The sequence below is a fragment of the Mercenaria mercenaria genome, chromosome 12, assembly GCF_021730395.1.
Source record: "Mercenaria mercenaria strain notata chromosome 12, MADL_Memer_1, whole genome shotgun sequence".
Classification (NCBI taxonomy): Eukaryota; Metazoa; Mollusca; class Bivalvia; order Venerida; family Veneridae; genus Mercenaria; species Mercenaria mercenaria.
The window spans coordinates 27,761,184-27,789,075 of record NC_069372.1 but is presented as its reverse complement, the minus strand read 5'-3'; the positions used below and the strand labels follow the sequence as shown (position 1 = coordinate 27,789,075).

General features: G+C 34.4%; 1 protein-coding gene across 5 annotated transcripts; it reads left to right on the top strand.

Moving 5' to 3' along the window:
• The first annotated feature begins 12,334 nt into the window (after nucleotides 1-12,334).
• LOC123533926 (zinc finger protein 91-like) lies at nucleotides 12,335-27,516 on the top strand. 5 transcript variants are annotated; one of them, XM_045315907.2, is made up of 4 exons: nucleotides 12,335-12,469; nucleotides 18,917-18,984; nucleotides 19,697-20,202; nucleotides 20,563-27,516. In XM_045315907.2, exons 3-4 carry the CDS (start codon nucleotides 19,851-19,853, stop codon nucleotides 23,025-23,027), a joined length of 2,817 nt encoding a protein of 938 aa, XP_045171842.2. In that variant the 5' UTR covers nucleotides 12,335-12,469; nucleotides 18,917-18,984; nucleotides 19,697-19,850; the 3' UTR covers nucleotides 23,028-27,516. The 5 variants fall into 5 exon arrangements, with proteins under 5 accessions (XP_045171842.2, XP_045171841.2, XP_045171846.2 ...); XM_045315906.2 differs by having other exon boundaries at nucleotides 12,335-12,529; XM_045315911.2 differs by lacking the exon at nucleotides 18,917-18,984.
• Nucleotides 27,517-27,892: the final 376 nt, after the last annotated feature.

Genomic DNA, 27,892 nt, shown 5'->3' with positions numbered 1-27,892 from the left:
AATGGGGGTTTAAAAAAAGTTTTTCGGGCAATTAATTAAAATAAATTACGAAGCGCAGGAAAATTGCGTTATGAAGGGAAAAACGTCATGGCGTTTAAAAAAAGGGACGACAAAATAAAATTTTTTGTTTTTTTGCAGTGAGCGGACATGTTTTTTCTACAATATTAAAAAATTGAAAAATATGCGAAAGGAAAAAGGCAAACTATAAAAATTTTGATTTTATAGCGTTTCATGAAAAAACAGAATTTTTAAAATGTTAGATTAAATTCCCCGTAAGGGGAGATCTAATACTTACAAAGTCCATAATAAAAACAAACACTTTAAACAATGCATTTTCATACAGACCCTTTTCCATTTCACAAGTCTTTTCGCACTTCCCCAAAAAAGGACTTTTTTAGTCGAGTTTTCCCTTTTTTGGGGGTTGGGAAAAAACTTCAATTTAAACCCACAAACTAAAATTTTGATGGTTGTAATAACATCCCTTTTTTGTGTATATAACCCTTTTTCAATATGAAACTCAGTAAAAAACGTTAAAAAAGTGCTGGGGCTCAATTCATTTATCTTTTGAGAATAGACCTTTCAACAGAATTTTACAAAGGGTTTCAGGTCAATAATAGTAAAAAAGTAAGTTGGCGAGCGTACCCAGCTAAAAAACAAGAATGGACATTTAAGGATTTTGGGAATGAAAATGCGCTTTGCCAAAAATGGGGGGGGGGGGGGGGGGCGATCGCACCGTCGCACCCTCCCTGGTTTCGCCTTGTGAACGTAACGGCGTGAAGTTTTTGATAAAAATTCAAATTTATAAAGGGTACCATTTGTTCATTGTGAGTAGGATCAGTTGTACGGGGGAGTTGGGCATATTTGTACATGGGGGGTACAGTACATTTTTAAAATAGGGAGGGTACACAATTTACATCGAGTGGTTACCTCATGTATTATGTCCCTCGCCATAAAATATGATCCCATTCACCATGTATATATGTGTTCTTCTGAATCTACATTACTCCCATGTAATTTCCCCTATTATTATGTAGATACCAAAAAACAAATAACCCCTGCGAAAGACAAGTCCCTTGTACTGCCGTAGACAAGAAAACATCAAGTCATGTTGAGGTTTCATACATATTATTTGTTTAAAATATTTAAAAATTTTAAATAAACATGAATTTTGTTAATAGCTTACATATTTGTACTAGTAGAATTCGATAAATTGTCATTTAAATTTTATTTTTCATAATTTTTTTTGTAAATTTGTAAAGGGAAAAATTTTATTTCATTTAGAATGAAAGTAAACATCAAAGATTATGTTTTTACAGAAAAAGGGTTTTAAAAATGTTTTCCCCAAATTTTTCGCAGCTGTAATTTTTTTGTAATTGTTTTTTAAAAAGGCAGGAAAAAACCCCGAGGCTGATTTTGAAATAATTTCAAAGAAATGTTCCTTGGGTATCCTTAAACCAAAATGTCTGCTATTCCAACCTTAGTCAAAAAGGGCCTAAATATATCTAAACAATATTTGATATTATTCAGCATTTGAAGTTGTGCACCTAGGGTCTTATTCAGTCAAAAGCTTTTGCCCAGATTTCAAAAAATCTCTCTTGTCTCCCTCTCCATGCATGTTATTTTAATTTAATGGACACCAGCTAATCAAATGTGTTTCTTCAGCAAGGTGCAAATGTATGCGGGGGCAATGCCTCACCCAAATCGGGTTTAAGAAACCACTCATGGCTGCTTTCTGCAGAAATAAAACTGACAAGTTACATGATTTTATGATTCATTTATTCACTTGTGTGTTTAAAGATTTGAAAGATACACATTTAATTCCAAATTACAGGTATCACTACGTCGCTCTCAATGCGGTCGTCCCTATTATCAAACATTCAGGACACAGAAAATTCTATAGCACATAGAATTGGCTGCTAGTATTACACTTGCACAATCTAATCTCAAAGAAAACAAGTAAAATTTTGATGCAGAGCATCAATAAAATCTGTAAAAAGATCCTTTGGAAGCAAAGAATGCAACCAAGAAGAATAATAGCAGGCTTGGTTTGATTGAGTTTGTTCATGAGAAGTAATGAAATGTGCAACACCTCTAGCACCGGCTTAAGCCTAACTCTATCACACATATGTTGCATGGACTCCATGATCCCAAAGGACTGGAAAATATAACAACACTGAGCCGGAGAATTGAATTTATTATTGTGCTGCGACTGTTACTGTTATAAACCTTTATGCTAGTTTAACGATCAGTGTTGACGATGAAAGGCTGAAAAACGTCGCATCCTTCATAAGAACGGAAGCGAATGGAAATCAACGACGGAATATATATTTTTCACATTTTCAAACAATAAATGCAAAAGATTTCTTGTAACTGAAACATTTCGACAATGAAAGGCCCATAGTTTGACAATAATGTAAAAAAAATCACCATTGTAGTGGGAAATCTTCTGGCATACATGATGTTACAGACGTACAAGGTCATCAATTTCATTTAATTGAAAATACATAAAGTTTAACCATGTATTAACAATGCTTGAAACTCATGTTTTGCTCAAAATAAATAGTAATTCAATTCCGTAGTCATCTTTGTTCTGACGTAATTTCATTAAAGTTACAAAAAGCTGATCACATGAATATGGTTACAGTTTGTACTTCTTATTAAAATGAACAACTACAGGTCCTAATTATGAATAAATAAAATCTGTAAAAAGATCCTCTGGAAGCAGAGAATGCAACCAAGAAGAATGATATAGCAGACGACGGTTTGATTGAGTCTGTTCATGAGAGGTAAACATCACAAAGTGCTCGTAATCGTCAAAACCGGTGTAATATTTCATAGTAGTCGAATTATTTCTAAACTTTTCAACCGAAAAAGGTGCTTCAAAGTCTACTGGCAGTTCACATTGAATGGCAACATTTATTATTGCAGGGCTCAAAACTTCCTCTGATGTTGTTTCACTGGAAACTTCTACTTTTTCAATAAATCTGGATTTTGGTGTGAACAGCCTGCAAATGTTTAGTACGTCTTTGTTCAACCCCCGCTCTTCGTCTCTTTCTCAAGTGAGCTTGTGGACATCCTTTCAAAGAAGACAGACGGAACTACTCCATTCTTCTAACGCATTATTTTGTCTGAAAATTAATTGATATAACTTAAAATCAATCAGGAATATTTTTGCAAACAAGTGTCAGAATTAAATATCAAGAATACTAGTACATCATTGACTCAAAGACTATATATATTTTATCAAATTGTGCTATAATAATGCAATGAATTCAGAAAATGTGTATTTAATTTTTTCACTTGTTGTGTAGTCTTCTGGTTTGAAATACCTATAGCAAACAACATCATTTTTTAATGGATCCCATAATTTACCCTCCTTTTTTTCACAGCTAACCTCTCATGCATGCAGCACTTTAGAGGAATATCACTTATTTGACAGGGGCAGTGAAAAGATAACTCTAACTGGATTAACTTGAAACTGACCCATTTAATGATATTCATATCGAGATAAGTTCTTTATACATTTTTCCTATTTTCTAAGAAAGCCATCTTTTGAAATAATAAAAATATTATGCAATTTTTAACTCCTTATTCCTATATGTAAGCCTTTCATCAACTGCCTTATTTTTCTTTTATTTACAATATCATTTTTGATTGTCAAATTTTAATAACTTCTACTACCAGCCGAAGAATCTTGAAGCGTATCAAATATAGTCACCAGTTTCTACATCTATTTAAAGGACTAAATTGCATAGTAACTGAGATGATCTAAATGATAGATACTATTTGTTAGTGTCTATTTTAATCACACACGAATGTAATATCATTGTATAAATATGACACTTTTTGCCAATATTTTTAGAACCCTTTTAGAACCCAAAAAGAAGAAAATGCTCTGTCATGAAATGTCTTAACAGTTAATGAAAAGAGGCAGTTAAAATATGAACATCTGCATAATTCAAATATATGTACACTAGCATATTTTTACTTTGAACAAAGAGAGACAAAAGTTATAAATTAAAGAAATAAATGAGTTTGTTTTTTTATATAATTATACAGGAGCATTTTGGTGTTTTACATGCCGTACCTTTTGTTTCCATTGCATGTGTTAGAGATTCACCTGACGGGGATTACTTATATTTACACTGTCCCGTGACTTTGGAACATGGTACGTGGGGGTTAGAGTGAGGTTGGTTGCGCACCATAAACTGGTTTAAGCTCCCCATTGGTGTTTTTACCACTGACCATTCCAAGGTGTTCTTTTATTTGTTCGATTTGTCCTCGTGTGTTTGCTTTGCGTGTGTGTGTGTGTGTGTGTGTGTGTGCATGTGTGTGTGTTGACCGTGTGCACGTCTACGTGCTGTGAGTTTCGTTTAGGGAAGGCTGCATTTTTGGAACGTGGCATTCCCTGTTTGATATTTATCTTGTTTTTTCCCTAACTGATGCCAAAGGAATAAAATAGTAAACTGTTCAGCTTTGGGACCTAGCTCTGGGCATTGAGCTCATCCACAGATGATATGGGCCAAGATTGGTTTTGAAGCATCATATCGTCGCACCCCCGTAATTTTACGCAAAACCTATTTCGACGCCATTTTGTTTTGACCTCGTTCTCGATTAACTTGGGGTTTCCCATGACGTAGTTACTCGGTGTAATGACAGAAACTTCATGGGTTTAAATTTTACCGATAAAAAGGTTGGAAAAATTCAGGAATTTGAAGATATTTATCAAATTACATTTACCCCATACATGATTTTTAATGTTTCTACTAATGCAAATTTTCATCCATTTTAAAAAAAGTCCCTGTGGAAGCTTAGATTAAAAAAGTTACGGGGAAATTTTGTTGTACGTCTGCAGCCCACTTTGGTGCTATCAAGGTCACATCACTGCCACGTGACATATGTAATCGCACATTTTATGCACTGTTTTGGAAGGTGTACGCATTATATATCAATGCGATCATTACTACACACTTCGTTTTTTTTCTCTTTTCAACTAGGCTGCGAACACTGGGTTCATCTAAAGTTTTGTATAAAACAAAATGTGCCAAATTCCTCTGTAAACACTGCAGTCCAGAAAAATGAAAGAAAAAAATCAGACAGTGTGTATTAAAAAGCAAAGTGATTATTTATGTTCTTAGCCCCTTATGTTGATGAATGTTTAAATGTTTTCCCATTTATTACTATCATTTGGCCTTTAATATTGATTATCTACTTGCATCTGCTTTTATGTCAAGTTTTATTGCAGCATCCATGACAGTTATGGTGTAGCGCATTACTTACAGTGATTGCACAAATATTTAAGCCAATCAAAAGCTTCGTAACAAGTATCATGTAAGATGCGTCGAAATAGGTGTGTTAGAAAAAGTATGGCCGATCACACTAGTTGTTGTTTACCATTTGATTTCTGGCAGTCAGTTGTTTAGAATAAGATGTTATTGGTATGATTCAATGCATAAAAGGTTAGTGTACATGCAATATCTAATAGAATGAAGTATGTTACTGAATGAAAAAGCGCGGCCATGCTGCTTGTTATGTGCGTCGAAACTGGTGACTCTGGGATATATATATATATATTTACTCACTCTATGTCGTGAGTAAATCAATTATTCACTAATTTCATGTTCCTAACTACAAAAACAACAAACAAAAATATAGGATACAGGTCTTAGTATTTGACAGCATTCCAATGTACAAAAAATACGAATATATTTGTCTTGCAAATGTCAGACGGTACGATGTTGTGCGATGTGTTGATGATCGACCAGTAGAAGTGGGGTAAATGTGGTTATCTTTATCTTTGTACACCACTCAGCCTGAAAACATACTATCAAAATTTAAGGCAAACATACAATCAGATGTACATGAAAATCTAAACTGTAAAAATGTGCTTTCTATTAGGTCCCGAATGAACCAAATGTAATAACTTGAACTCATCTTATCTAGAATAGTTAAACAGCATATAAGATGGCAATTCTGGTCTCTCTCAGCTTCGTTGAATAACCACAAAATAAGAAAAAATGTGCAGTGTGTAAAACATAACATTCTTTCAAGGTAAAATCAAAAATAAAATGAAAAACTAGCTCAAAGAGGATAACGGCAATTTCCATTTGATAACGAAAGAATAACATTGCATGGGAAAAAATAGCATAAAATATATTGATATAGAATTAAATGCGTACTTGTGAATGTTACTTTTCTAAATGTAGAAACCGAGTCTGGCATGAAGAATTCAAATGTTCTCATATAATGTAAAATGTATATCTGCCTTCCAAGTTCTAGTAATACATGAATACTCAACAGTAATAATTATCAAGGAACTGTTCATGTCTAAAGACCCTTGAAATATAAGGTACGTAACTGTGAACCTTATTTTCTATCAGAACAAAAAGGAGACGTAATGTCTGGCCTGGGGAATCTCTCTAGAACTAAATGATTACTCTTGTTTAAATCACAGTCAAAAAGTCAAATCTGCCTTTGATATTCGAATACAGCTACAAGCCATCAGCAATAACTATTAAGAAACTTGAATGTCTGTAAGGGTGGGTGGGAGGGAATTAACAAATAATCAAAATACTTGTTATGCTGTCAAATATTCAACCTCGAGTGAAGAATATCAATTAACAATCACTTATATAGTGCACTGAAAACATGAGAAAATCGTGAATTGCAAGCAGAAAACGCGGTAAAAATAACTACCGGGAACTGGAGACAAAATAGTTAGCAGACGATGAAAAACGTGAATAATTTTATTTACTCACTCTATGTCGTGAGTAAATCAATTATTCACTAATTTCATGTTCCTAACTACAAAAACAACAAACAAAAATATAGGATACAGGTCTTAGTATTTGACAGCATTCCAATCGAGCTAAACAAAGAAGGTAATTGTAGTGTAATAAATTCAAAAGATTCTTTTAGAAATATCCAAAGTTTTCAGAACGCTAGCCAAAATAAACGCAGCACGGCCTAATATTCATGTATCACAGATAAAGCATTCAAAAGACAGTCAACGCAATAATGCACGACTAAAATTTACAGCCCATGCTTTCTCAGCACAGTCAAAGCAAAATATCACTTTTTACAGCAAACGCTTTCACAACACGACCAAACGGTCACTTTTTCGATACAGCTTACGCTTCAATAACACTACCAAAGTAAAACGGTCATTTTTTCCAAACACCCACCGCTTTCACAGAACAGCTGAAGTAAAATAGACACATAGCTTGATACTCAAAAAGTATACTTATCTTTCATTGCAGTTCTCACCAAGTTTTATATGAATTACATATCCATCTTTCTATCTACATTAAGCTACAACTTGCACGCCATCTGAAAATATTAATTCACATATTAAATATTTCATTTGGAAAGAACTCGGCAAAAATAAATTACAGACAACATTTCAAAGTTTAGCAGAAATGAAACGGCTAATGTTTTCGCATCACGGACTCGAAATATAAATAAACAACATCATGTCTTGTTATCAAAGTTTCGCTAAAACGATATACGTTAAACTATTCACAACATCTAAAAGTAACACTTACTGCAGAGTTTAATATAAACAATTGTTTGGCTAGTCAGCTCTTTTGCGTTATAACCAGTCAAAACAGTAAAACCTTTTACAGTACAGTTAAAGCAAAACGAACATAACTTCCTTAGCAAATTGAGCTTGAACAGGTAACACTTAGCCGTACAAGCACAATGTAAAAAATCAGTGCTTTCGCGTATCCTTTTAAATTAAGTTTGAAGCGACTCCCTATATTACAAATGTACACTTATCTATTCATTGTTGTTCTTAGCTCAACAGAAATAAATATCCACCAAACAAGGTAACACTGATCACTACATCTGAAAAGAACATAATAAGATTAACGATTGATCTAGATAAAATAAATATATATATATATATATATATATATATATATATATATATATATATATATATATATATATATATATATATATATATATCACAGCACAATTAACGTAATTGAATATGTCAAAAATGAAAAGACAAAATCACTGTCGTTTTTAAAACAACTTCATTTATCAAAATATAATAATCATTCATTAATGCAGTACCCAATGCTGTAGCTAATGACTTCACAACACAGAAATTAAACGGTCAACAAAATGATACACGACAAAAATAAAACAGCCAACACTTCCATATCACAGCCGACATAAATTACAATACCTAACGTTTTCACAACACTAATAATAAGAAAGTCGACGCAATTATGCACGACTAGAACAAAACATCCCACACTTTCAAAATACGGCAAAAGTAAAAGTGTCATAGCTAATGTTTTCACAACACTGACTCTAAGGCAGTCAACGCAATAATGTACGGTTAAAATAAACAGCCAACGCTTTCTCAGCACGGCCACAGTAAATTGTTCCCTTTTCACCAAGAAACGCAAATGCTTTCCCAGCACGACCAAAGTAAAACGGTCACTATTTCCGCATTATAGCCAAATACTTATCTTCCGTCGCAGTTTTCACATATTTTTAATTAAAAAATCTAAACAGATATCAATCAAACAATCTCTTCGTTAAGCTAATAACTACAGTTTGAAAACGTCTGAAATTTATGTCAGCCAAACAATGTTACGGTTATCACATCTAAAATAATTAATGGATTAATGATTATATTTTGGTGTAAAGGCCAAGGTAAAACGAACAGTTGCCCCATATTCGAAAAATTACAAGAACAAACACCATCACAGCACGGTCGTAAAACAACTGAATATATCAACACATAATAATCCGTCATTGAAAAGAACATTATATATTAGATATTTCATATTTTCATAGCAGTTTTTCGTACATTGTAGTTTTTTGTTAGCTTTACAACTTCTAAAATAAATATCATCTACCAATCAACGTTTTCCTAATCACGACATCTGAAAACAACAATCAACAGATTGAAGATTGTTCTGCATGTAAAACTCTCATAGTATAACAAAAATAAAACGGTCAGTGGTCTCAAAGTACGGCAAAAATGTAAAAACAAATGCATCATAGCATGGTCGTTCTTTAAAACAGCTCAATATACCAAAACAATATTTTTCACAGATGTACTTCTTTTTGTAGTTGAATTTATCACACAACTGCAATAAGACAGTCAACGCAATAATGCATGACTTAATGGCAGAAAACGTACTAATGCACGAAAGGCTAAAAGCAACATAGCTAACTCAGTAATACATTGTCTCAAAAATCCATAAAATACTCTGAAATGACTAGTGGTACAAACTTATAGGCGTAAGAGTTTTGCAAGATACTTTTATAAATAACCAAATATATTGTGCAGAAAGTATAAAACAGTTGGAACGCTTTTGAAATAATGCACACATTTTACATTATTCTTGCATTTTTCCAATATCTATCTTTTATTTTCACCCACTTCATTTTTCAGTGTCATATGCAAAACATGGCAGAAATGAACATATTGAAAATTTTCACCTACACTATGGCCGAGTAGTCTTAAAAACCAAATTTATCTAAAACGTATACTTATCTTTTCACTGTAATTTTATTCTTGAAAACATATTCATCACGTGGTCTACAATTAACCAAATCAAAGCTTCTGTGCTAAACACAACATCACACGATTCAAAATCAACATAACTGACGTTTTGGTGACTTCATGTTACAACTAAAATATAAGAACAAATACTAAATTTCTATCATAGTTCTAACCAATTCTGAATACTGAATTGCACATCAATAAACGATCTCTACGTTAAGCTGAACATCTCTAATAATTTTTCTCAAAATTCCATAACAAGAGGGTACTCCTCTGAAGCGACTAGTGGCATAAGATTTTTTGAAAGATACTCTTAAAGACCCACCACGACCTAGTGACCTACCTTTTCACCAACAAAATCTTCATGAAAATAATTCTTAAAATACAGCTATACCACAAGATTTTAGGTTGACAATTTAGGCCTTTCCTGAATAAATGTGTTTTGACAACTTCATCTGCAAACTTATTCAGGAAATCTCTTTTCAGCATAGTTTAAAAAATATATATGAATAACTATCTTAAACTGTTGAAACAAAATGTGATCGAAATTTAACTAAATACACTGATTTATGTACATATTGCTACAGTAATTCAATAAAATCTTAAAACATTACACACATTGTCTTGGCCATATATCTGTCCCTGTCAATTTGTAACTAGATACTTGTTATTTCTCATTTTCTTCATGCAAAACATGTATAATTACCATCATGGAAATACAAAAGAATACAGTTATTTTGTGGTGCCTCTTTAAAAATAACCAAATATAGTGTGCAGAAGGAACAAACAGTTTCAACTATTTTGAAGTAATGCAGCCAATTTACATAATTCTTGCATTTTTTCCAATATCTAACTTTATTTTCACCTACTTCATCATTTTTTCAGTGTCATATATACATTCTATGCCAAACATGGCGGAAATTAACATTGAAATTTTTTCACCTAAACTATGGGCAAGTAGCTTTAAAAACCAAATTTATCTAAACATATACTTATCTAATTTATGAAAACATATCCGCCACGTGGTCTACATTTAAGCAAGTCAAAGCTTCTGTGCTAATCACAACATCACACGATTCAAAATCAATCAGCAACTTTCTATTGTTGTTTTCTCTGATTATGCTAAAAGCCAACAGCATCATCTGAAGAAAGAATAATTAACATATCTAATATTAAATCGAATTGTAAACGCTTTAAATACGACGAGCTGTAACTACTGAATCATTTACGCCCGATAAATTAAAGTACGAATACGTATGCTTCGCTTCGCTTCTACTTACTGATACAATATGCACACCTTTAATGTACTAGTTCATAAATCTCGTCCCAGAAGTAGATACATGTAATATTTACTTTCCTTCAATAACAGCTTTTTTCATCGTGAATTTATAATAAATAACATTACAATAAATATAACACAATAAATATAACACATTAAGCAAGAAAACATCTGCAAAGTCACGGAGAAAAACAAATAAACGCATCTATATGTGTTATACAAACCTTGTGCACATGTACCATATAACTAACTGAAAATATACAAAACAGATAACAAATTTTAATATGCACGTTTTCTTTATTTGAACATTCTGACCAGACGGAGTAATTTGTTGCACAATTTGCACGAAAGCTTCGTGACCCGAAAACCTTCTCTGCGGTTATTAAAACCGAATAACAAAGAATTATGAAATTCGTCAGGTACAAATTTGCTATGTAGGTAACATATCCGCCGCTTAAAATATTCAAAATGTTTACAGATAAACTGTTTCAAATTTCTACAGCCAACATTACCACTAACTGACTAATTCAAGTGCACAGTAGGCCGAAATTAAAACAAGATATTTTGTAAATCCGTATTAGCATATATCCCTTAGCGTTGATGAACCTTACCATGTCAATAATCTTTGTAAAAGATATTCTAGCCAAAATCAAAATTTTAAGCAACATGAAATGTCTCATTTTGTGGAAACAGTATGTTGATAAATTCTAGGACATTCCCGTTACACGTGTCAAATTTTCAAACTAAAAATATTCATTTTGACAAAACACTACGGAACATAGATAAAAGTGATAAATCGTTACCTTTCCGAAATTGCTACCCTTTTCGCTGAGTATAACGTTGAGTGTTCATTTCCAAATGCAAATGATGTCCAAAAACTGAATATTCGTCTCAGAAGGGTTTGTCAAGTTTTCTTACGAGAATAAACAAATAATCAAAATACTTGTTATGCTGTCAAATATTCAACCTCGAGTGAAGAATATCAATTAACAATCACTTATATAGTGCACTGAAAACATGAGAAAATCGTGAATTGCAAGCAGAAAACGCGGTAAAAATAACTACCGGGAACTGGAGACAAAATAGTTAGCAGACGATGAAAAACGTGAATAATTTTATTTATCACGTGGCTTTTCTGTCTGCATCAGGTTTTATTTAGAGCAGTCCACACACTTTGTTAACATTCCAGAACACTACTCTTTCCATTTACTTAGGGTATGCACAGAATCTTCCGATTCGTCGAAGGAATATGCCAGTGTGTTCCTAACATGAAGGCATAAGAATTTTATGTCGAAAAATAGACACTGAAAATTGTGAAAAGGGGTAATTTAAATTATTGTAATGAAACATAGATTCTACCTTTCATTTCACACTTAAAAAATAACAACGCTTGTTACTTTTGTTTTTCTATAGAAGAGATATGCGTAGTTGTTTGGGGTTGACATATTAGGATTGGTGAACCCGGAAGGAGAGCAGATTTAGTGGTTTTCAACCTGGATGATAAGGTACGGTATACCATACGGCCGTTAGATGAAACCATTTTTCACAAATTCAATTTTAATTGGCACTAATGGACAGAGAAATCAGTTGTGTTTTAACCAGATGTCTTTATCTATTTCTATGATATGTTTAAATGATATGTTTTTATTCCATTTAAGGTACAATTGCTATCTACGAACGTATTTATCTTCAATGCAGTTGTGTATTCGGACAAACAGGTTCGGATATTAGCCTTGTTCTGGGCTTTCTCTGGGGGGGGGGGGGGGGGGGGGTTTGGGGAAAGGAAGTGTCTAGGGGTACGGATCCGTACCTCTAGAATCTGATTCTAGAGGTACGGATCCGTACCTCTAGACAAGCCTGTTAGGGGTTTTCTAGGGGTACGGACTTCCGTTTTTCTAGAGATTAAGGGTCATTTACATTTCAAATTTTGTTTAAAATGGAAGAACAAATAACATTTCATCAGAAATCACCTTAAACTTGGATCTAAATGGTTTACAGATAACAACGCTTATCCGATTTGTTACATTTTCTTTCGGAACGTAAATAACCGAGGAACACCAAATAAATCACGAGGATTCGAACTGGCAGAAAAAATATAAAGATTAAACAAAATAATGTTAAATAAATTATGTTGGGAAAAATATTTTAAATTGATAATTAACCATTAGTGTATTTATGTTTTCCACACATTTGGTAGCTATGACGAGATACATGGGACATTTTCACAAACAGTTTCTTTTCGCTTAATTGATTACTAAGCAATCAGTTCCGTGCCGATTGTCATTATACCTTGTTAAATAACAACATAAATTGGTGCATATTATCATGCCAAATTTATTTATTTATTTTTGCTGAATTTCAAATAGAATTCATTTAAGGAATAGATTCATTCATTAATCTAGCTTTTATCAACAGTTTATTTGACAACAATCTAATCGATAGGAACTGTGTGTATTCATTTGGAGTTCCTCGGTTATTTAGGTTTTGAAAGAGAAGGTAAACAATCAGGTGAACGCTGGTATCTGTAAACCAATTAGATCCAAGTTTTAAGTGAAGACTGGTAAAGACTTATTTGTTATTTTATTTTCAACAAAATTTAAGATGTAAATAACTATAAATCTCTAGAAAAGGGAGGTCCGTACCCCTAGAAAACCCCTAACAGGCTTGTCTAGAGGTACGGATCCGTACCTCTAGAATCAGATTCCTTGGGGAAAAGGCCCCTGATTAAATTGAAATTTGGTACATGCAGAGAGCATTAAAAATAAATAGATTGGCATCTTGAAAGGCATATTGTCGTTTGAAAAATAGACTCCAAGATTCCGCCAGTTTTATACTTTAGTAAGCGTCACAATTGATCAAGTCGGCAAACGCTTTGAAATAAGATAACAGGAGATGACGCGAGATTATCTCCAGTTTCCATTCTGTGTATTTTATAGTTCTTTGGTACATGGTAAATTGTGAAAATTGGGAAAAAAGTATTGACAAGTCAAATAAATTGTGAATTTTTAACATTTAAAATAGATAGATCTGCATGTACGGTGTAGCGCCCCCCCGGTATTTAAGGTATCAAGGCAAAACGTCCCCTAGTCAAAACACCCCCCATTTTGGTCAAAACGTCCCCCATTCAGTTTAGAATTTGGTCAAAACACCCTCCTAATATTTTTTTCTATTATTCTTAATTCTTTTTAATTAATTCATATATTTTATTATCTTTTCAGTTTGAAACTTATGGATTATGTACTGATAATACACAAAATTGATTTATTAGCACCTAAAATAATGCAATCAACACCAATCAACTATATATGGTTGCGCTTTAATTGAGCTGTGGGTGTGGGCTTAATATTAGTAGGTGTCATAAACCCATTAATCACCAGTAATAAGGTGTGAACATTTGTGAAGGGAAAATCTTTTCTTCTATACAATCAAAATTTGTACAGAATGAACAAAACACTGATCAGAGTTATAACTTTATTTATAAAACATTAATAAAACTAGTGTTATTTCTAGAGTTCTAAAAGGGCAGGGTGCTGACTAAAAGGGGCAGGGTGCTTTCCGAAAGGGGCAGGGTTCTCTTTTAGACGTGAAAGTTACCATAGCAGTAGTTGAATTTCTAGATGCCTATAGTTAATATGTATTCCATTTATGTTTATTGCACGCTTAAAAGAAATGTCACAGAATAAAGTGGTAAATCTTCCCAAAACCAGTAACACAGTTTACAAGATATTTTACTTACTTTATAGTTTAGTTTAAACCATTCAAGCCTTTCTCTTAAAAACTGTCATCAAGAATGTCAACTTGTTCATATGAAATAGTGGAGGGACGTACAGTATAAGCTTAATCTCGAAACAAAGATCATGTTGTAAACAACATAGTAAAAGGCCTGTTTCAGGTCACATTGTAAACTAATAATTATCAAAAGTCGTGTTGTATTGATCAGGTCTTTCATCAATATTTCATTAACAGAAAAGCGCTATTACAGTCAGGTTAAATTTTACTAAAACGCATATCCAAAATATACTATCCGGATACTGGTACACTTTTGGAATGTTGTCTGAAAGTAGCTTTACATGACCCACTAGGGTAAACCAAAGATAGTTCCTCAATTTTTGATGTTTTTCATCATAAGAAATACACCGACTGTCAGCTTTTTTGAAGGAAATATGGAAAAATTGCATACGACATCGGGAGTAATAAGACTCGTGAACGGACATTGTAAACTTTCTTTTACTTTCGATATTCATTAAAATTTGTGCATTTTCTAGTTGAAATTACAGTAGAATCAAACTGCATTGATATATACTTGTTATTATACTAAACAACGGTCCAGGCTAGTTTAAATTTTGCGCACAAAAATCTAGGGCACTTTTCACGTGCTCGGTAATCAGCTGACCACTTACGAACGCCTTTTTGACATTACACAGGATCCATACTCTTAATCAATTAATTTTAACGCTTCATTGATTCTCATTACCTGTGTACACTCGCCGTGACGTAATTTGCTGATCAAAAAATCGTCGAGGCATGTCAACAGGGAAATTGGCGGGATTTAACAAAAGATCAAAGGCAAGAGGGCACATTTTAAGGGCAGCATGGCGGCAGTAAAAAAGGGCCGGGCGAGGCGCCCCGCTGCGTCGCTCTAGAAATAACACTATAAAACATCAGAACAGTCACAACTGCATATTTACTAAGTAAAAATAACATCACACTATTCATTCACTGTTCTTCACCAAGAAGTCAAATTCACAATATCATATATTATTATTATTATACCAGATTTGTTGAGCGCCTTTTTCATATGAAATATACGGTCAAGGGCGCTTTACAATTAAACATGTGACATATCGCAGATATGTAGGAAAATCACAAAACATGGCATATGCAATCATAAAACTGAAACTGAATAATTTGCTGTACCAGTGTTCGTAGGTAACTGTAGTCTTAGTGAACCATTCTGGGATCATAAGTCTCGTTTTGGTTGGTATACATTCAATAAATGTTCATGTATTTATGTGTTTTTAATATTCATGGAATTTGATCAGAATGTTTGTCTTGATGAAATCTAGGCCAAGTTCAAATATGGGTCATCTGTGGTCAAAAACTAGGTCACTTGGTCAAATCAAAGAAAAACTTTGTGTGCAATCAGGGCTGCATTTTTAACTGGATATTCGTAAAGTTTGATCAGAATGTCTTGATGAAATCTTGATAAGTTTGAATATGGTTCATCTGGGGTCACAAACTAGGACACATGGTCAAAGAAAAACTTTGTGTATGCAATAGGAGCTGGAATTTTCCCTGAATATTCGTGGAATTTGATCAGAATGTTTGTCTTGATGAAATCTAGCTCAAGTTCGAATATGTACATTGTATCATCTGTTGTCAAAAACTAGATCACTCGGTCAAATCAAAGAAAAACTGTATGTGTGCAATCAGGGCTGCATTTTTCACTGGATCTTCGTGAAATTTGATTGGAATGTTTGTCTCGGTGAAATCTATGTCATTTCTGAATATAGGTCATCTGGGGTCAAAAACTAGGTCACTCGGTCAAATCGAATAAAAACTGTGTTGCAATAGAGGCTGCAATTTTCATTGGATATTCGTGAAAATTGGTTAGAATGATCTTCTTGATGAAATCTAATGGGTCATCTTGTGTCAAAAACTAGGTCACCTTGTCAAATCAAAGAAAAACCTTGTATATGCAACAGGAGCTGCATTTTTCACTGGATATTCGTTGAATTTGATCAGATTGTTTGTCTTGATCAAATCTAGGTCAAGTTTGAATATTATCAGTCATCTGGGGTCAAAATCTAGGTTACTCGGTCAAATCAAAGAAAAACTTTGTGTGTGCGCAATAGGTGCTGCAGTTTTCACTGGATATTCATGAAATCCAGCGCTTTTGAACGTTTATTTTATAGATGAAAAGAGCGCTATAAAAATCTGATAAATAATAATAATAATAATAATAAATTTAATCAGGATAATTGCCACAATGAAATGTAGGTGAAGTTCGATTATGGGTCAACTTGGGTCAAAAACTAGGTCACTAGGTCAAATCAAAGAAAAACCTTGTGTATGCAATAGGGGCTGCATTTTACACCAGATATTCATGAAATTTGATCAGATTGTTTGTCTTGATGAAATCTAGGTCAAGTTTGAACATTGGTAATCTGGGTTTAAAAACTAAATTACCCAGTCAAATCAAACCTCAGGTGAGTGACCTAGGACCATTTGGTCCTTTTTGAGAATTTTACTAAAAAGATATTCTGGCAGAATCACAAACCAGGTCAAACCATAACGCTAAAATGGTACAATTTCTTCTTTATCAGGGATATAAATTAGCAGGGGCCCAGTAGCCCGTGGTCCCTAGATTTTGGGCTGGGCCCCTAAATTATTGGAGAAAATGCCCATATCCCTTATGTTTTAAACATTTATTTTTGACAGTCTGGGCTCCTAAATAAAAATAGCTAGTTTATATCCCTGTTTATCTGTATGAATCATGAAGAGAAAATTTTTCAATATTTGAAATCTGATTCAGGTATGAATGTTGATCACCAAGGTGTAATAACTAGATCACTTTATCTACTCATAGAATAAATACTATCTAGAAATCACATTTTTCACTTGTCTTCAATGAAACTTGGGTCTTATTGCTTATCTTTATATAAAATTCAGATTACATGTAAGTTTAAAACTATAACTGAACTAGAACCTTCAAACTTCATAGGATGGTAGGGCTTATGGAGTGGACGGCTGCTATTGTTTTTGGGGTCACTCCATTAAAGGTCAAGGTCACAGGGGCCTGAACATGGAAACCATTTCCGATCAATAACTTGAGAACCACTTGACCCAGAATGTTGAAACTTCATAGGATGATTGGTCATGCAGAGTAGATGACCCCTATTGTTTTTGGGGTCACTTTGTTAAAGGTCAATGTCACAGGGGCCGGAAGATGGAAAACCATTTCCGATCAATAACATGAGAACCACTTGACCCAGAATGTTGAAACTTCATAAGATGATTGGACATGCAGAGTAGATGACCCCTATTGATTTTGGGGTCACTCTATTAAAGGTCAAGGTCACAGCGGACAGAATATGGAAATCCATTTTCGGTCAATAATTTGAGAACTCTTTGACCTAGAACCTTCAAACTTCATGGGGTGATAGGACTTACAGAGTAGATGACCCTTATTGATTTTGGGATCACTCTGTCAAAGGTCAAGGTCACTGGGACTTGAACATGGAAAGTCATTTCTCATCAATAACTTGAGAATCACTTGACCAAGAATGTTGAAACTTCATAGGATGATTGGACATGCAGAGTAGTTGATACCCATTGTTTTTGGGGTCACTCTGTCAAAGGTCAAGGTCACAGGAGCTTGAACATGGAAAACCATTTCCCATCAATAACTTGAGAACCACTTGAACCAGAATGTTGAAACTTCATAGAATGCTTGGACATGCAGAGTAGATGACCCCTATTGATTTTGGGGTCACTCTATTAAAGGTCAAGGTCACAGCAGACAGAACATGGAAATCCAATTCCGGTCAATAGCTTGAGAACTATTTGACCTAGAACCTTCAAACTTCATAGGGTGATAGGACTTACAGAGTAGATTACCCTTTATGTCTTTGGGGTCACTTCGTGGAAGGTCAAGGCCACAGAGGGCTGAATGTAGAAAACTCCTTCCAATCAATAACTTGAGAACAACTTGACCCAGAATGTTGAAACTTACAAGGATGATTAGACATGCATGGTAGATGAACACTACTGATTTTGGGGTCACTTGATCAAAGGTCAAGGTCACAGGGGCCTGAACATTGAAAACTGTTTCCAGTTCATAACTTGAGAACCACCAGACCCAAAATGTTGAAACTTAGTGGTATGATTGGACATGCCAAGGAGATGATCCCTATTGCAGCCAACCATCAGTGTCTCTTTGACTTTCGCTCTTGTCACCTATTGACTTCTTGCCTATACGACTATGCACTGGGGGAGACAATGCGCGTTTTTACAAAAGCATCTTCTAGTTGATTTAGTTTCCCATTTGACATTTTGGTCTAAAATTTTTCAGTCAATATCTCTGCATATACATTATTTTGCAGAATGATACCACATGGATACAATGAATCATTATAGAAAATGTAGGACAGTCATTTTTGAGTTGTCAAAGGTAAGGATAAAAACAACCATAGTAAAAGATGATGCAAATATTTTGTGTGCTTATATTCCATGTAGTTGTAATTTGCACACTCCAGAGTCCCATGAATGCATTAATGTTAGAAGTCCATGAGTAACAGAACTCGTACAGTGCATCAACAAATCAAAAATTGTAACAAACAGACCTTTACATTTTGTTTGAGCATATGATGGAAAATTGGCAAATCTACAACCATGAAATTTTTTATTAAAATCTACTTGGAACTTTTTCTATACCCGAAAATGACATACAAAGTGCAGTTTTCCTATAGAAGGCCAGTGTTAAAATTGACTGGAGAACCAATATTTTCCAGTCAGAATAACAAAAAATATCAGTCAAGAACACAACCCTATCTTTTGTTATTGGCTGCATGAATTTTCTTTTGATAACAATGATGCTTTGAAAAAATGTGGTTTAATAAAATTCTGCGTTGTATGTTTCAAACTAGTAGAACCACCTTATACTGAAATAAATTGAAATATTTCTGATTTTAAACTAAAGGACAAAAAATTGTTACATTGGAAGCAATGACTTGTTAGCAGTTGGAGAGCTTGACCATGCATCTGTGATGCTTACTGTAAGACAAGTGTGTACTATTGTGACAACTTGGTCCTCTTGTTAATACTGCTTATTTATAAGAGTTTGTTATTGAAATGTTAGTTGTGTTGTTTTTTTAATATTGCAGGAACAGTGTCAAGAAGTTGAGCCAAAGGACTGCCATCATGGATGCTTTTAACTATTTCTGAAGCTAAGAAGCATGTCCTGAATAGAACAACAACTGTGATGGTGGTGGTAACATTTAAGACAGCCCCCAAAGTAAGATAGATATTGATGTAACAATGGCTTGTCTTAATACTGAACCTATCTTTGATCAGCAGGAAGAAAGCAAGGATGCAGAAGATGAACATGATGAAACGATAGGAGAAAAGCCATGTGTTATTGGGGACAATAGACATAACAAAAAAGGCAGTGACGATGGTATTAAAGAAAACCCAGTTCATATGGACTCTGTATATGCATCTGATGATGAAGTATTTACATGCAAAGAATGTGGGGAAGAGTTTGAGGTCGAGTCGAAACTGCAGGCCCATGTGATGCTTCATAGCGAGGATAAGGTTTATAAATGCCAATTTTGTAACAAATTGTTCAGCAAGAGTTCAAACTTGACGTCACATCTTAGGATACATACAGGTAGGTTTTATATACATGTATGTTTGTCATGTAGACCTCTTTTGTCAAATGATTTGGTAATGTTTGCAACTATTTATTTAGGACAAAACTTATAACGAAAAACCAACCAATTCATCCAATATTTGATAACATATTTATGTAGCAAAATGTATTTGTTTAAATTAATCAGTTGCATTGAACAACAGTTTTTAATATAAAAATCTTGCCAACTGCAGGTCTTCAGACTAACCATAAAAGATTGGTCAGTGACACAGATGTTTTGTATAGTCTGTAAAAGTTACTTATGGAAAGTTGTCCTTTACAAAGCTGTAATAGTCTGTAGTAGTAATAACTCAAAATGTTTTACATTTACCCTTGCAGGAGAGAGGCCATTCCATTGTAAGATATGTTCAAAAACTTTTGCATGGATGCATAGTGTTCGTATCCATGTTCCAAGAGTACACAAAGTTGAAAAAGAATTAATAGAAAGCTTCATTGGAAATGATTATGTTTCAGAAGATTGTTGTGGAGATAGCAGCCAAACTGAATTTAATGAAGTAAATAATGGAGAGAATATTGATGTAGCTGTAAGTGTAGGAGATGAAAAGAAAAGAATTGAAGGAGATGCTCTGCTAGATGCAGAAAACAGCAATGAAAAACAGGATCATGTTGAATACAAAGATATGGAAAATTATCTCATTAAAACACAAATTTCCAAATCCAAATCTGAGTCGAATGGTTCAGATGATAACCTCAGATTCCTTGAAAAAAGAAAGGTAACATATATTTGTAAACATTGCTCTAAGGAAGTGAGTCAAAAATCAAACATGATTGATCATGTGAGATCACATTTAGGTGTGAAACGTTTTAAATGTAGGCTGTGTGGAAAAGATCTTTCAAGAAAACAAAACATTGTACATCATTTGAAATATGTCCATTTTGTTGATAATTCCTCAGTTAATGATATGATCATTTTGAATGATGAAGCCATTACACCAAAATCAAAAGTTACTGAAAAGGGTTTGGATATCGCTAAAGCAGAAAACATGGATATAGGTGTTGTTAGAATTGAAAAAGATGATGAATTGGATGAAAAGAAAAATGACAGCCAACAAAATTCTGACAAATATTTAAGTAATGAAGATGAAAATGGCCTAAAGGCTGTATCGGTTAAAAATGAGGAATGTGCTGAAGGTAAACTTTGTGATAGTACTGTTGAGGATGATGTTGATAATGATGTTGAAGAACTTACATATGAAGTTCTTGAAGGTGACACCCCTGCTGAGAAAAGGTATTTATGCAAAATATGTGGATTCACTTGTGATAGACGGTATTATATGACAAATCAACACGTTATGAAACATACGGGTGCAAAACGGTACAGATGTGTTATATGTTGCAAAGCATACACTAGGAAATATGTATTCAGAAGGCATGTATTGAAAGAACATAACATTAGAGATGAAGAACTGGATTCAATTTTTGATGCATCAGAAATTGATAAAAAGAAAAGGCAGCCTACTGGGACCAGTTCTGTATCAGACCCAAAAGGCGAGAGTCCGCCAGATCTAGCAGAAACAAACTGTGAAACTGAAAATGGTGTAAATTTTGACAAAATATCTTTAGATGTCATAAAAAAGAACTTTGATAAACACCAAGACTTTGAAAATGATGATAAAGCTTTTAATGGTGATCCTGATGAAAGGGAAGAAATAAATGGAGAGTATCCAAAGACAGAACTGAAATTTTCATTTAGTACAATTCGAGTAGATAACCCTAATAAATTTATGTATAAATGTAACATATGTGGCTTTGTTTGTACAAGAAAATACTACATGGTAAATATGCACTATTTGAAACATACTGGTGGTAAACCTTATATGTGTATTGTTTGTTGTAAGTTATACAGTAGAAGATATGTTTTGAGAAAACATCTTGTCAAAGAACATGGCATTAAAGGTGAAGAGCTAGAGGAATTGTTGAAAACAACTGGAAAGAGGCTTAACCCTGAAGATGGCCTTCAAGAAGCTATTCCACATTCAAATATTGAAGCAGACATCTCCCCTGGTAGCGACTCGTACTTCAAATTGAAGAAGGGAGAATCAAGCGGTATAGGTTCTGATGTAGCATTACAAGGCTCAGGTGTAGATGGGGGAAAGTCATCAAAAGAAATTCCAGAAGCATTCTTGGAATCTAGGGAAAAGCGTTTACCTAGACATGTAGATAAAGAGGAAAACAGCAGTGAAATAGAAAATATAAATCTCAATCCTGATCGTGAAGATGCAGTAATGACAGATCCTAATAGGACTAGTCATACAACTAGTAGCGAAACAGATTTTACAGAAAACAGAAAAGAGTCGGACAATGAGTTTGAAATGTTTATGCAAGATGGCGATAATGGTAAGTGCATTTCCCAAAGAAATACCAAAACAAGTAAACGACAACTTATTGATAAAGCTGAAGAGGAATTAATTGATACAGCAAATAGAAGTCAAAGCAAAAGGGCAAGAAAGTATGAGCATCCATTCGACCATGTTATGAGATCTTTAATGGACTCGAAAACATTGACATGTTTGAAGTGTAATAAACAGTGTTCAAAGAAGAGCAATCTGAAACAACATATTAGAATTCTTCACTTTAATCTGAAGGAATATATATGTCAAGAGTGTAATAAAACCTTTAATACAAAATACAACTTGAAAGTGCACATGAAGCAGCATTTACAGCCAGAGGATCGAGACTCAATGAGTCATGAATGCTACATTTGCAAGAAAGCATTTACAACCAGATCATATTTAAAAGTACATTTGACGAGGTACCATAGTGACAAATTTGAAAATATTTAGCAGATTATACCGCAAGATGAAGACTTGATGAAAATGCTGTGGAAATTCCTTTTTGATCATGAAAACCATAAAACAGAGGCAAACAATTTGACTAGTTTCATGGAAGTAGATAAAGATACTGTCAGAGTTAATATTTTCAGAAGTAGGGATGTAAAGTTACGTTTTCGAGTAAATAATACGTTGTGGTTTATTTGAAAAAAAAAGTTATTTTGATTGGTTCAGGTTTGCTTGCAAATATTTAGGCCACTGTAATTTTTTTGTAAGTTCTAGAAAACCATTTTATACATGTATTTTTATGATATGAATTTTTTTTTACATTTTTTAGAGAGAGAGTTTTAATCTTTTATATTTAATGTTACAAGTTAGAACACAATAGCAGACATGAAATTTAAGCTTATGATTCAAGCATTGTGATTTGTGCTCAGTTTATATAAACATTGAGCTTTTAGTTTTACCAAAGTCTCCCTAAATTTTGTGGCCAGGTGAATTTTAACCTAGATACAATCAGGATCATTATGTCTCCCCCAGGAGACATATTGTTTTTGCCCTGTCCGTACGTCCGTACGTCACACCTCATTTCCGAGCAATAACTAGAGAACCATTTGACCTAGAACCTTCAAACTTCATAGGGTTGTAGGGCTGCTGGAGTAGACGACCCCTATTGTTATTGGGGTCACTCAGTCCAAGGTCAAGGTCACAGGGGCCTGAACATTGAAAACCATTTCCGATCAATAACTAGAGAACCACTTGACCCAGAATGTTGAAACTTCATAGATGATTGGCTTTGAAAAGTAGATGACCCCTATTGATTTTGGGGTCACTCCGTCAAAGGTCAAGGTCACAGGGGCCTGAACATTGAAAACCATTTCCGATCAATAACTAGAGAACCACTTGACCCAGAATGTTGAAACTTCATAGGATGATTGGCCGTGAAGAGTAGATGACCCCTATTGATTTTGGGGTCACTCCGTCAAAGGTCAAGGTCACAGGGGCCTGAACATTGAAAACCATTTCCGATCAATAACTAGAGAACCACTTGACCCAGAATGTTGAAACTTCATAGGATGATTGGCCGTGAAGAGTAGATGACCCCTATTGATTTTGGGGTCACTCCGTCAAAGGTCAAGGTCACAGGGGCCTGAACATTGAAAACCATTTCCGATCAATAACTAGAGAACCACTTGACCCAGAATGTTGAAACTTCATAGGATGATTGGCCATGAAGAGTAGATGACCCCTATTGATTTTGGGGTCACTCCGTCAAAGGTCAAGGTCACAGGGGCCTGAACATTGAAAACCATTTCCGATCAATAACTAGAGAACCACTTGACCCAGAATGTTGAAACTTCATAGGATGATTGGCCATGAAGAGTAGATGACCCCTATTGATTTTGGGGTCACTCCGTCAAAGGTCAAGGTCACAGGGGCCTGAACATTGAAAACCATTTCCGATCAATAACTAGAGAACCACTTGACCCAGAATGTTGAAACTTCATAGGATGATTGTACATGCAAAGTAGATGACCCCTATCAATTTTGGGGTCACTCCATTAAAGGTCAAGGTCACAGGGGCCTGAACATTGAAAACCATTTCCGGTCAGTAACTTGAGAACCGCTTGACCCAGAATGTTGAAACTTAATAGGATGATTGGTCATGCAGAGTAGATGACCCCTAACGATTTTAGGGTCACTCTGTTAAAGGTCAAGGCCACAGGGGCCTGAACATGGAAAACCATTTCCAATCAATATCTTGAGAATCTCTAGACCCAGAATGTTGGAAACTTCATAGGATGATTGTTCATGCAGAGTAAATAACCCCTATTGTTTTTGGGGTCACTCCGTTAAAGGTCAAGGTCACAGAGGCCTGAACATTGATAACCATTTCCCATCAATAACTTGAGAACCACTTGACCCAGAATGTTGAAACTTCATAGGATGATTGAACATGCAGAGTAGATGACCCCTATTGATTTTGGGGTCAGTCTATTAAAGGTCAAGGTCACAGTGGCCTGTTCATGTAAAATCATTTTTTGGAAATAACTTGAGAACCACTTGACCAACAATGTTGAAACTTAATAGGATGATTGGACATGCAGAGTAGATGACCCCTATTTATTTTGAGGTCACTTGATCAAACGTCAAGGTCACAGGAGCCTGAACAGTGACTTGAGAACCACTAGGCCAAGAGTGTTGAAATTTAGCGGGATGACTGGACATGCCAAGTAGAGGATCCCTATTGCAGCCAACCATCAGTGTCTCTTTGACTTTTCGCTCCTGACCCCTATTGACTTCTTGCCTATAGGATTTTGCATTGGGGGAGACATGCGCTTTTTTACAAAAGCATTTTCTAGTTTACACTATTTTTACACACTTACAGAAGTTTAATTTAATAGGTAGTATATTTGTTAGATTTATGAAGTTTTTTTCTTGCATTATAAGTATAAATGTATTTGTTAAAATAGTTTTAGGAGATACTAAACTACATGATACTGTTGTATATATGCAAAATGAATTGTGTAACAGCAACTGCATTTACACATTTAATTTCTCATGATTTATCATTTATAAAAGTTATAGATGTCTTTTAGTGTAATTATTTTAAATGTCACATATTATAAACTGAATTGATTGTCAAACTATATTTTGTATTATAATTTGATGAAATATCTTAAATATTTTGTTTTTATGTCCCCTTTTCCAAATTGCATGACATTCTTTGACCCACCGTTTTATTTCAGCTATGAAGTTTATGGAGAGCTTTTAAAGTTTTGATGCACTTTCTGTATGAAACTGTCATTATTTCAAGGATTAGTTTCAAACTTTGAATTTAAATTTCTCATCATCACTCGCTTCATGCGACACAAGGGTCTTGCTCTAGCACCAATATTTCATGAAGTTTCAAACTTTGAATTTAAATTTCTCATCATCACTCGCTTCATACGACACAAGGGTCTTGCTCTAGCACCAATATTTCATGAATTATTTCACCTTTTCACTTTATTTCTGGCTAAAGTTATATTGCACTTTCAATCAATCTCTTTTATAACTAAATGGATGCGATTCAAACTGCAAATAATTGTTCCCTTTTATCACTCACATTATAAAACAAAAGTGCCATAACTCTTTTAACCTTACATCACGAATTGTGCCCCCTTTTTACCCCTGTTTGAAGAACGGGACGTATTATGGGAACGCCCCAGGCGGGCGGGCAGGCGGGCGGCGTCCACAGACTTTGTCCGGAGCATATCTTCTTCATGCATGAAGGGATTTTGATGAAACTTGGCACAGTTGTTCACCATCATGAGACAGAGTGTCATGCGCAAGAACCAGGTCCCTAGGTCTAAGGTCAAGGTCACACTTAGAGATCAAAGGTCAAACTCAAGAATGACTTTGTCCGGGGCATATCTTCTTCATGCATGGAGGGATTTTGATGTAACTTGACACAATTGTTCACCATCATGAGACGGAGTGTCATGCGCAAGAACCAGGTCCCTGGGTCTAAGGTCAAGGTCACAGAGGTCAAAGGATACAAGAATGAAAACTTTGTCTGGAGCATTTCTTCTTCATGCATGGAAGGATTTTGATATAACTTGGCACAAATGTTCACCACCACGAGATGGAGTGTCTTGCGCAAGAACCAGGTCCCTAGATCTAAGGTCAAGGTCACACTTAGAGGCCAAAAGTCAGATACAAGAATGACTTTCTCAGAAGCATTTCTTCTTCATGCATAGAGGGATTTTGATGTAACTTGGCACAATTGTACACCATCATGAGTCGAAGTGTCATGCGCAGGTCCCTTCTTTAGAATTACTTCCCTTTGTTGTTACTATAAATAGCTTATATTGCAACTTTTTCATTACTAGCCGTAGGGAAAAATCGAGACCACTTTTCTGTAGTATAACATGCATATTACATCCAATGTTGAGGTGTATTTTGACCTACGGTATCTCTACAGGGTAAGGATTCTTGTGTGGACTTACAAATTTTTTTTGGATTTTTTTTTTATTCTTTTTCTTTTTTTTTGTTAACTTCCCTTAGTTGTTACTATAAATAACCTATACTGTAACTTTTTTATAATTGACCGTAGGAAAAAACCAAGATCACTTTTCTGTGGTACAACATAGATGTTACTTTCAAATTTTAGGTGTATTTTAAGGTATCTCTACTTGGTAAGGTGTTTTTTTGTGGTCATAGAAAAACAAAAAAATTACAATAATTACTAAACAACCACAAAGTTAAGATTCCATTTGCAAACACAGCTGCTATTTGCTAATTTGCTGCGACGGGCATATATTGTGACATTCTTGCACTCTTGTTACTTAGAAATTCTTGTTAATTTTGTTTCTTTTTAACTAGTATGTCTTTGTTGTTTTTTAGCTTTTCTGATTTTTGAGAAAAAATCTACGAGGTATTGTCGTCACTTGATCATCTACGTAATTTTTTGTTAAGATCCACTTTTTCTAAAAAATTATAAGAACTACAGCTTTGACTCTTTGTACACTTGTTTATCATCATTAGGTGATTAAGTAGGACAAGAACAATAACTCAGATATGCATTTTGTCAGAAATAAGACCCTTTTTATACTTTTTGAAATTTTTTGTTTAGGTACACCTTTTCTCAAAAACTATAAGAGCTACAGCTTTGAAACTTTGCACACTTGCTTATCAGGCCTTTTTTGTACTTAAAAAATCAGTATTTCTTGGTTGTTGTTTGTTTAAGCTCTCTTCTTGAATACTTACTAGAGCTTTGAGTAAGAGGGCCAAGAACTATAACTCTTTTTCCTATATATTGTCCAGCACTTGCAGACGACTGCAGGTGATGCTCTTGTTGACGGATTAGTTTCGGACTTGAGATAGTTGTTCGA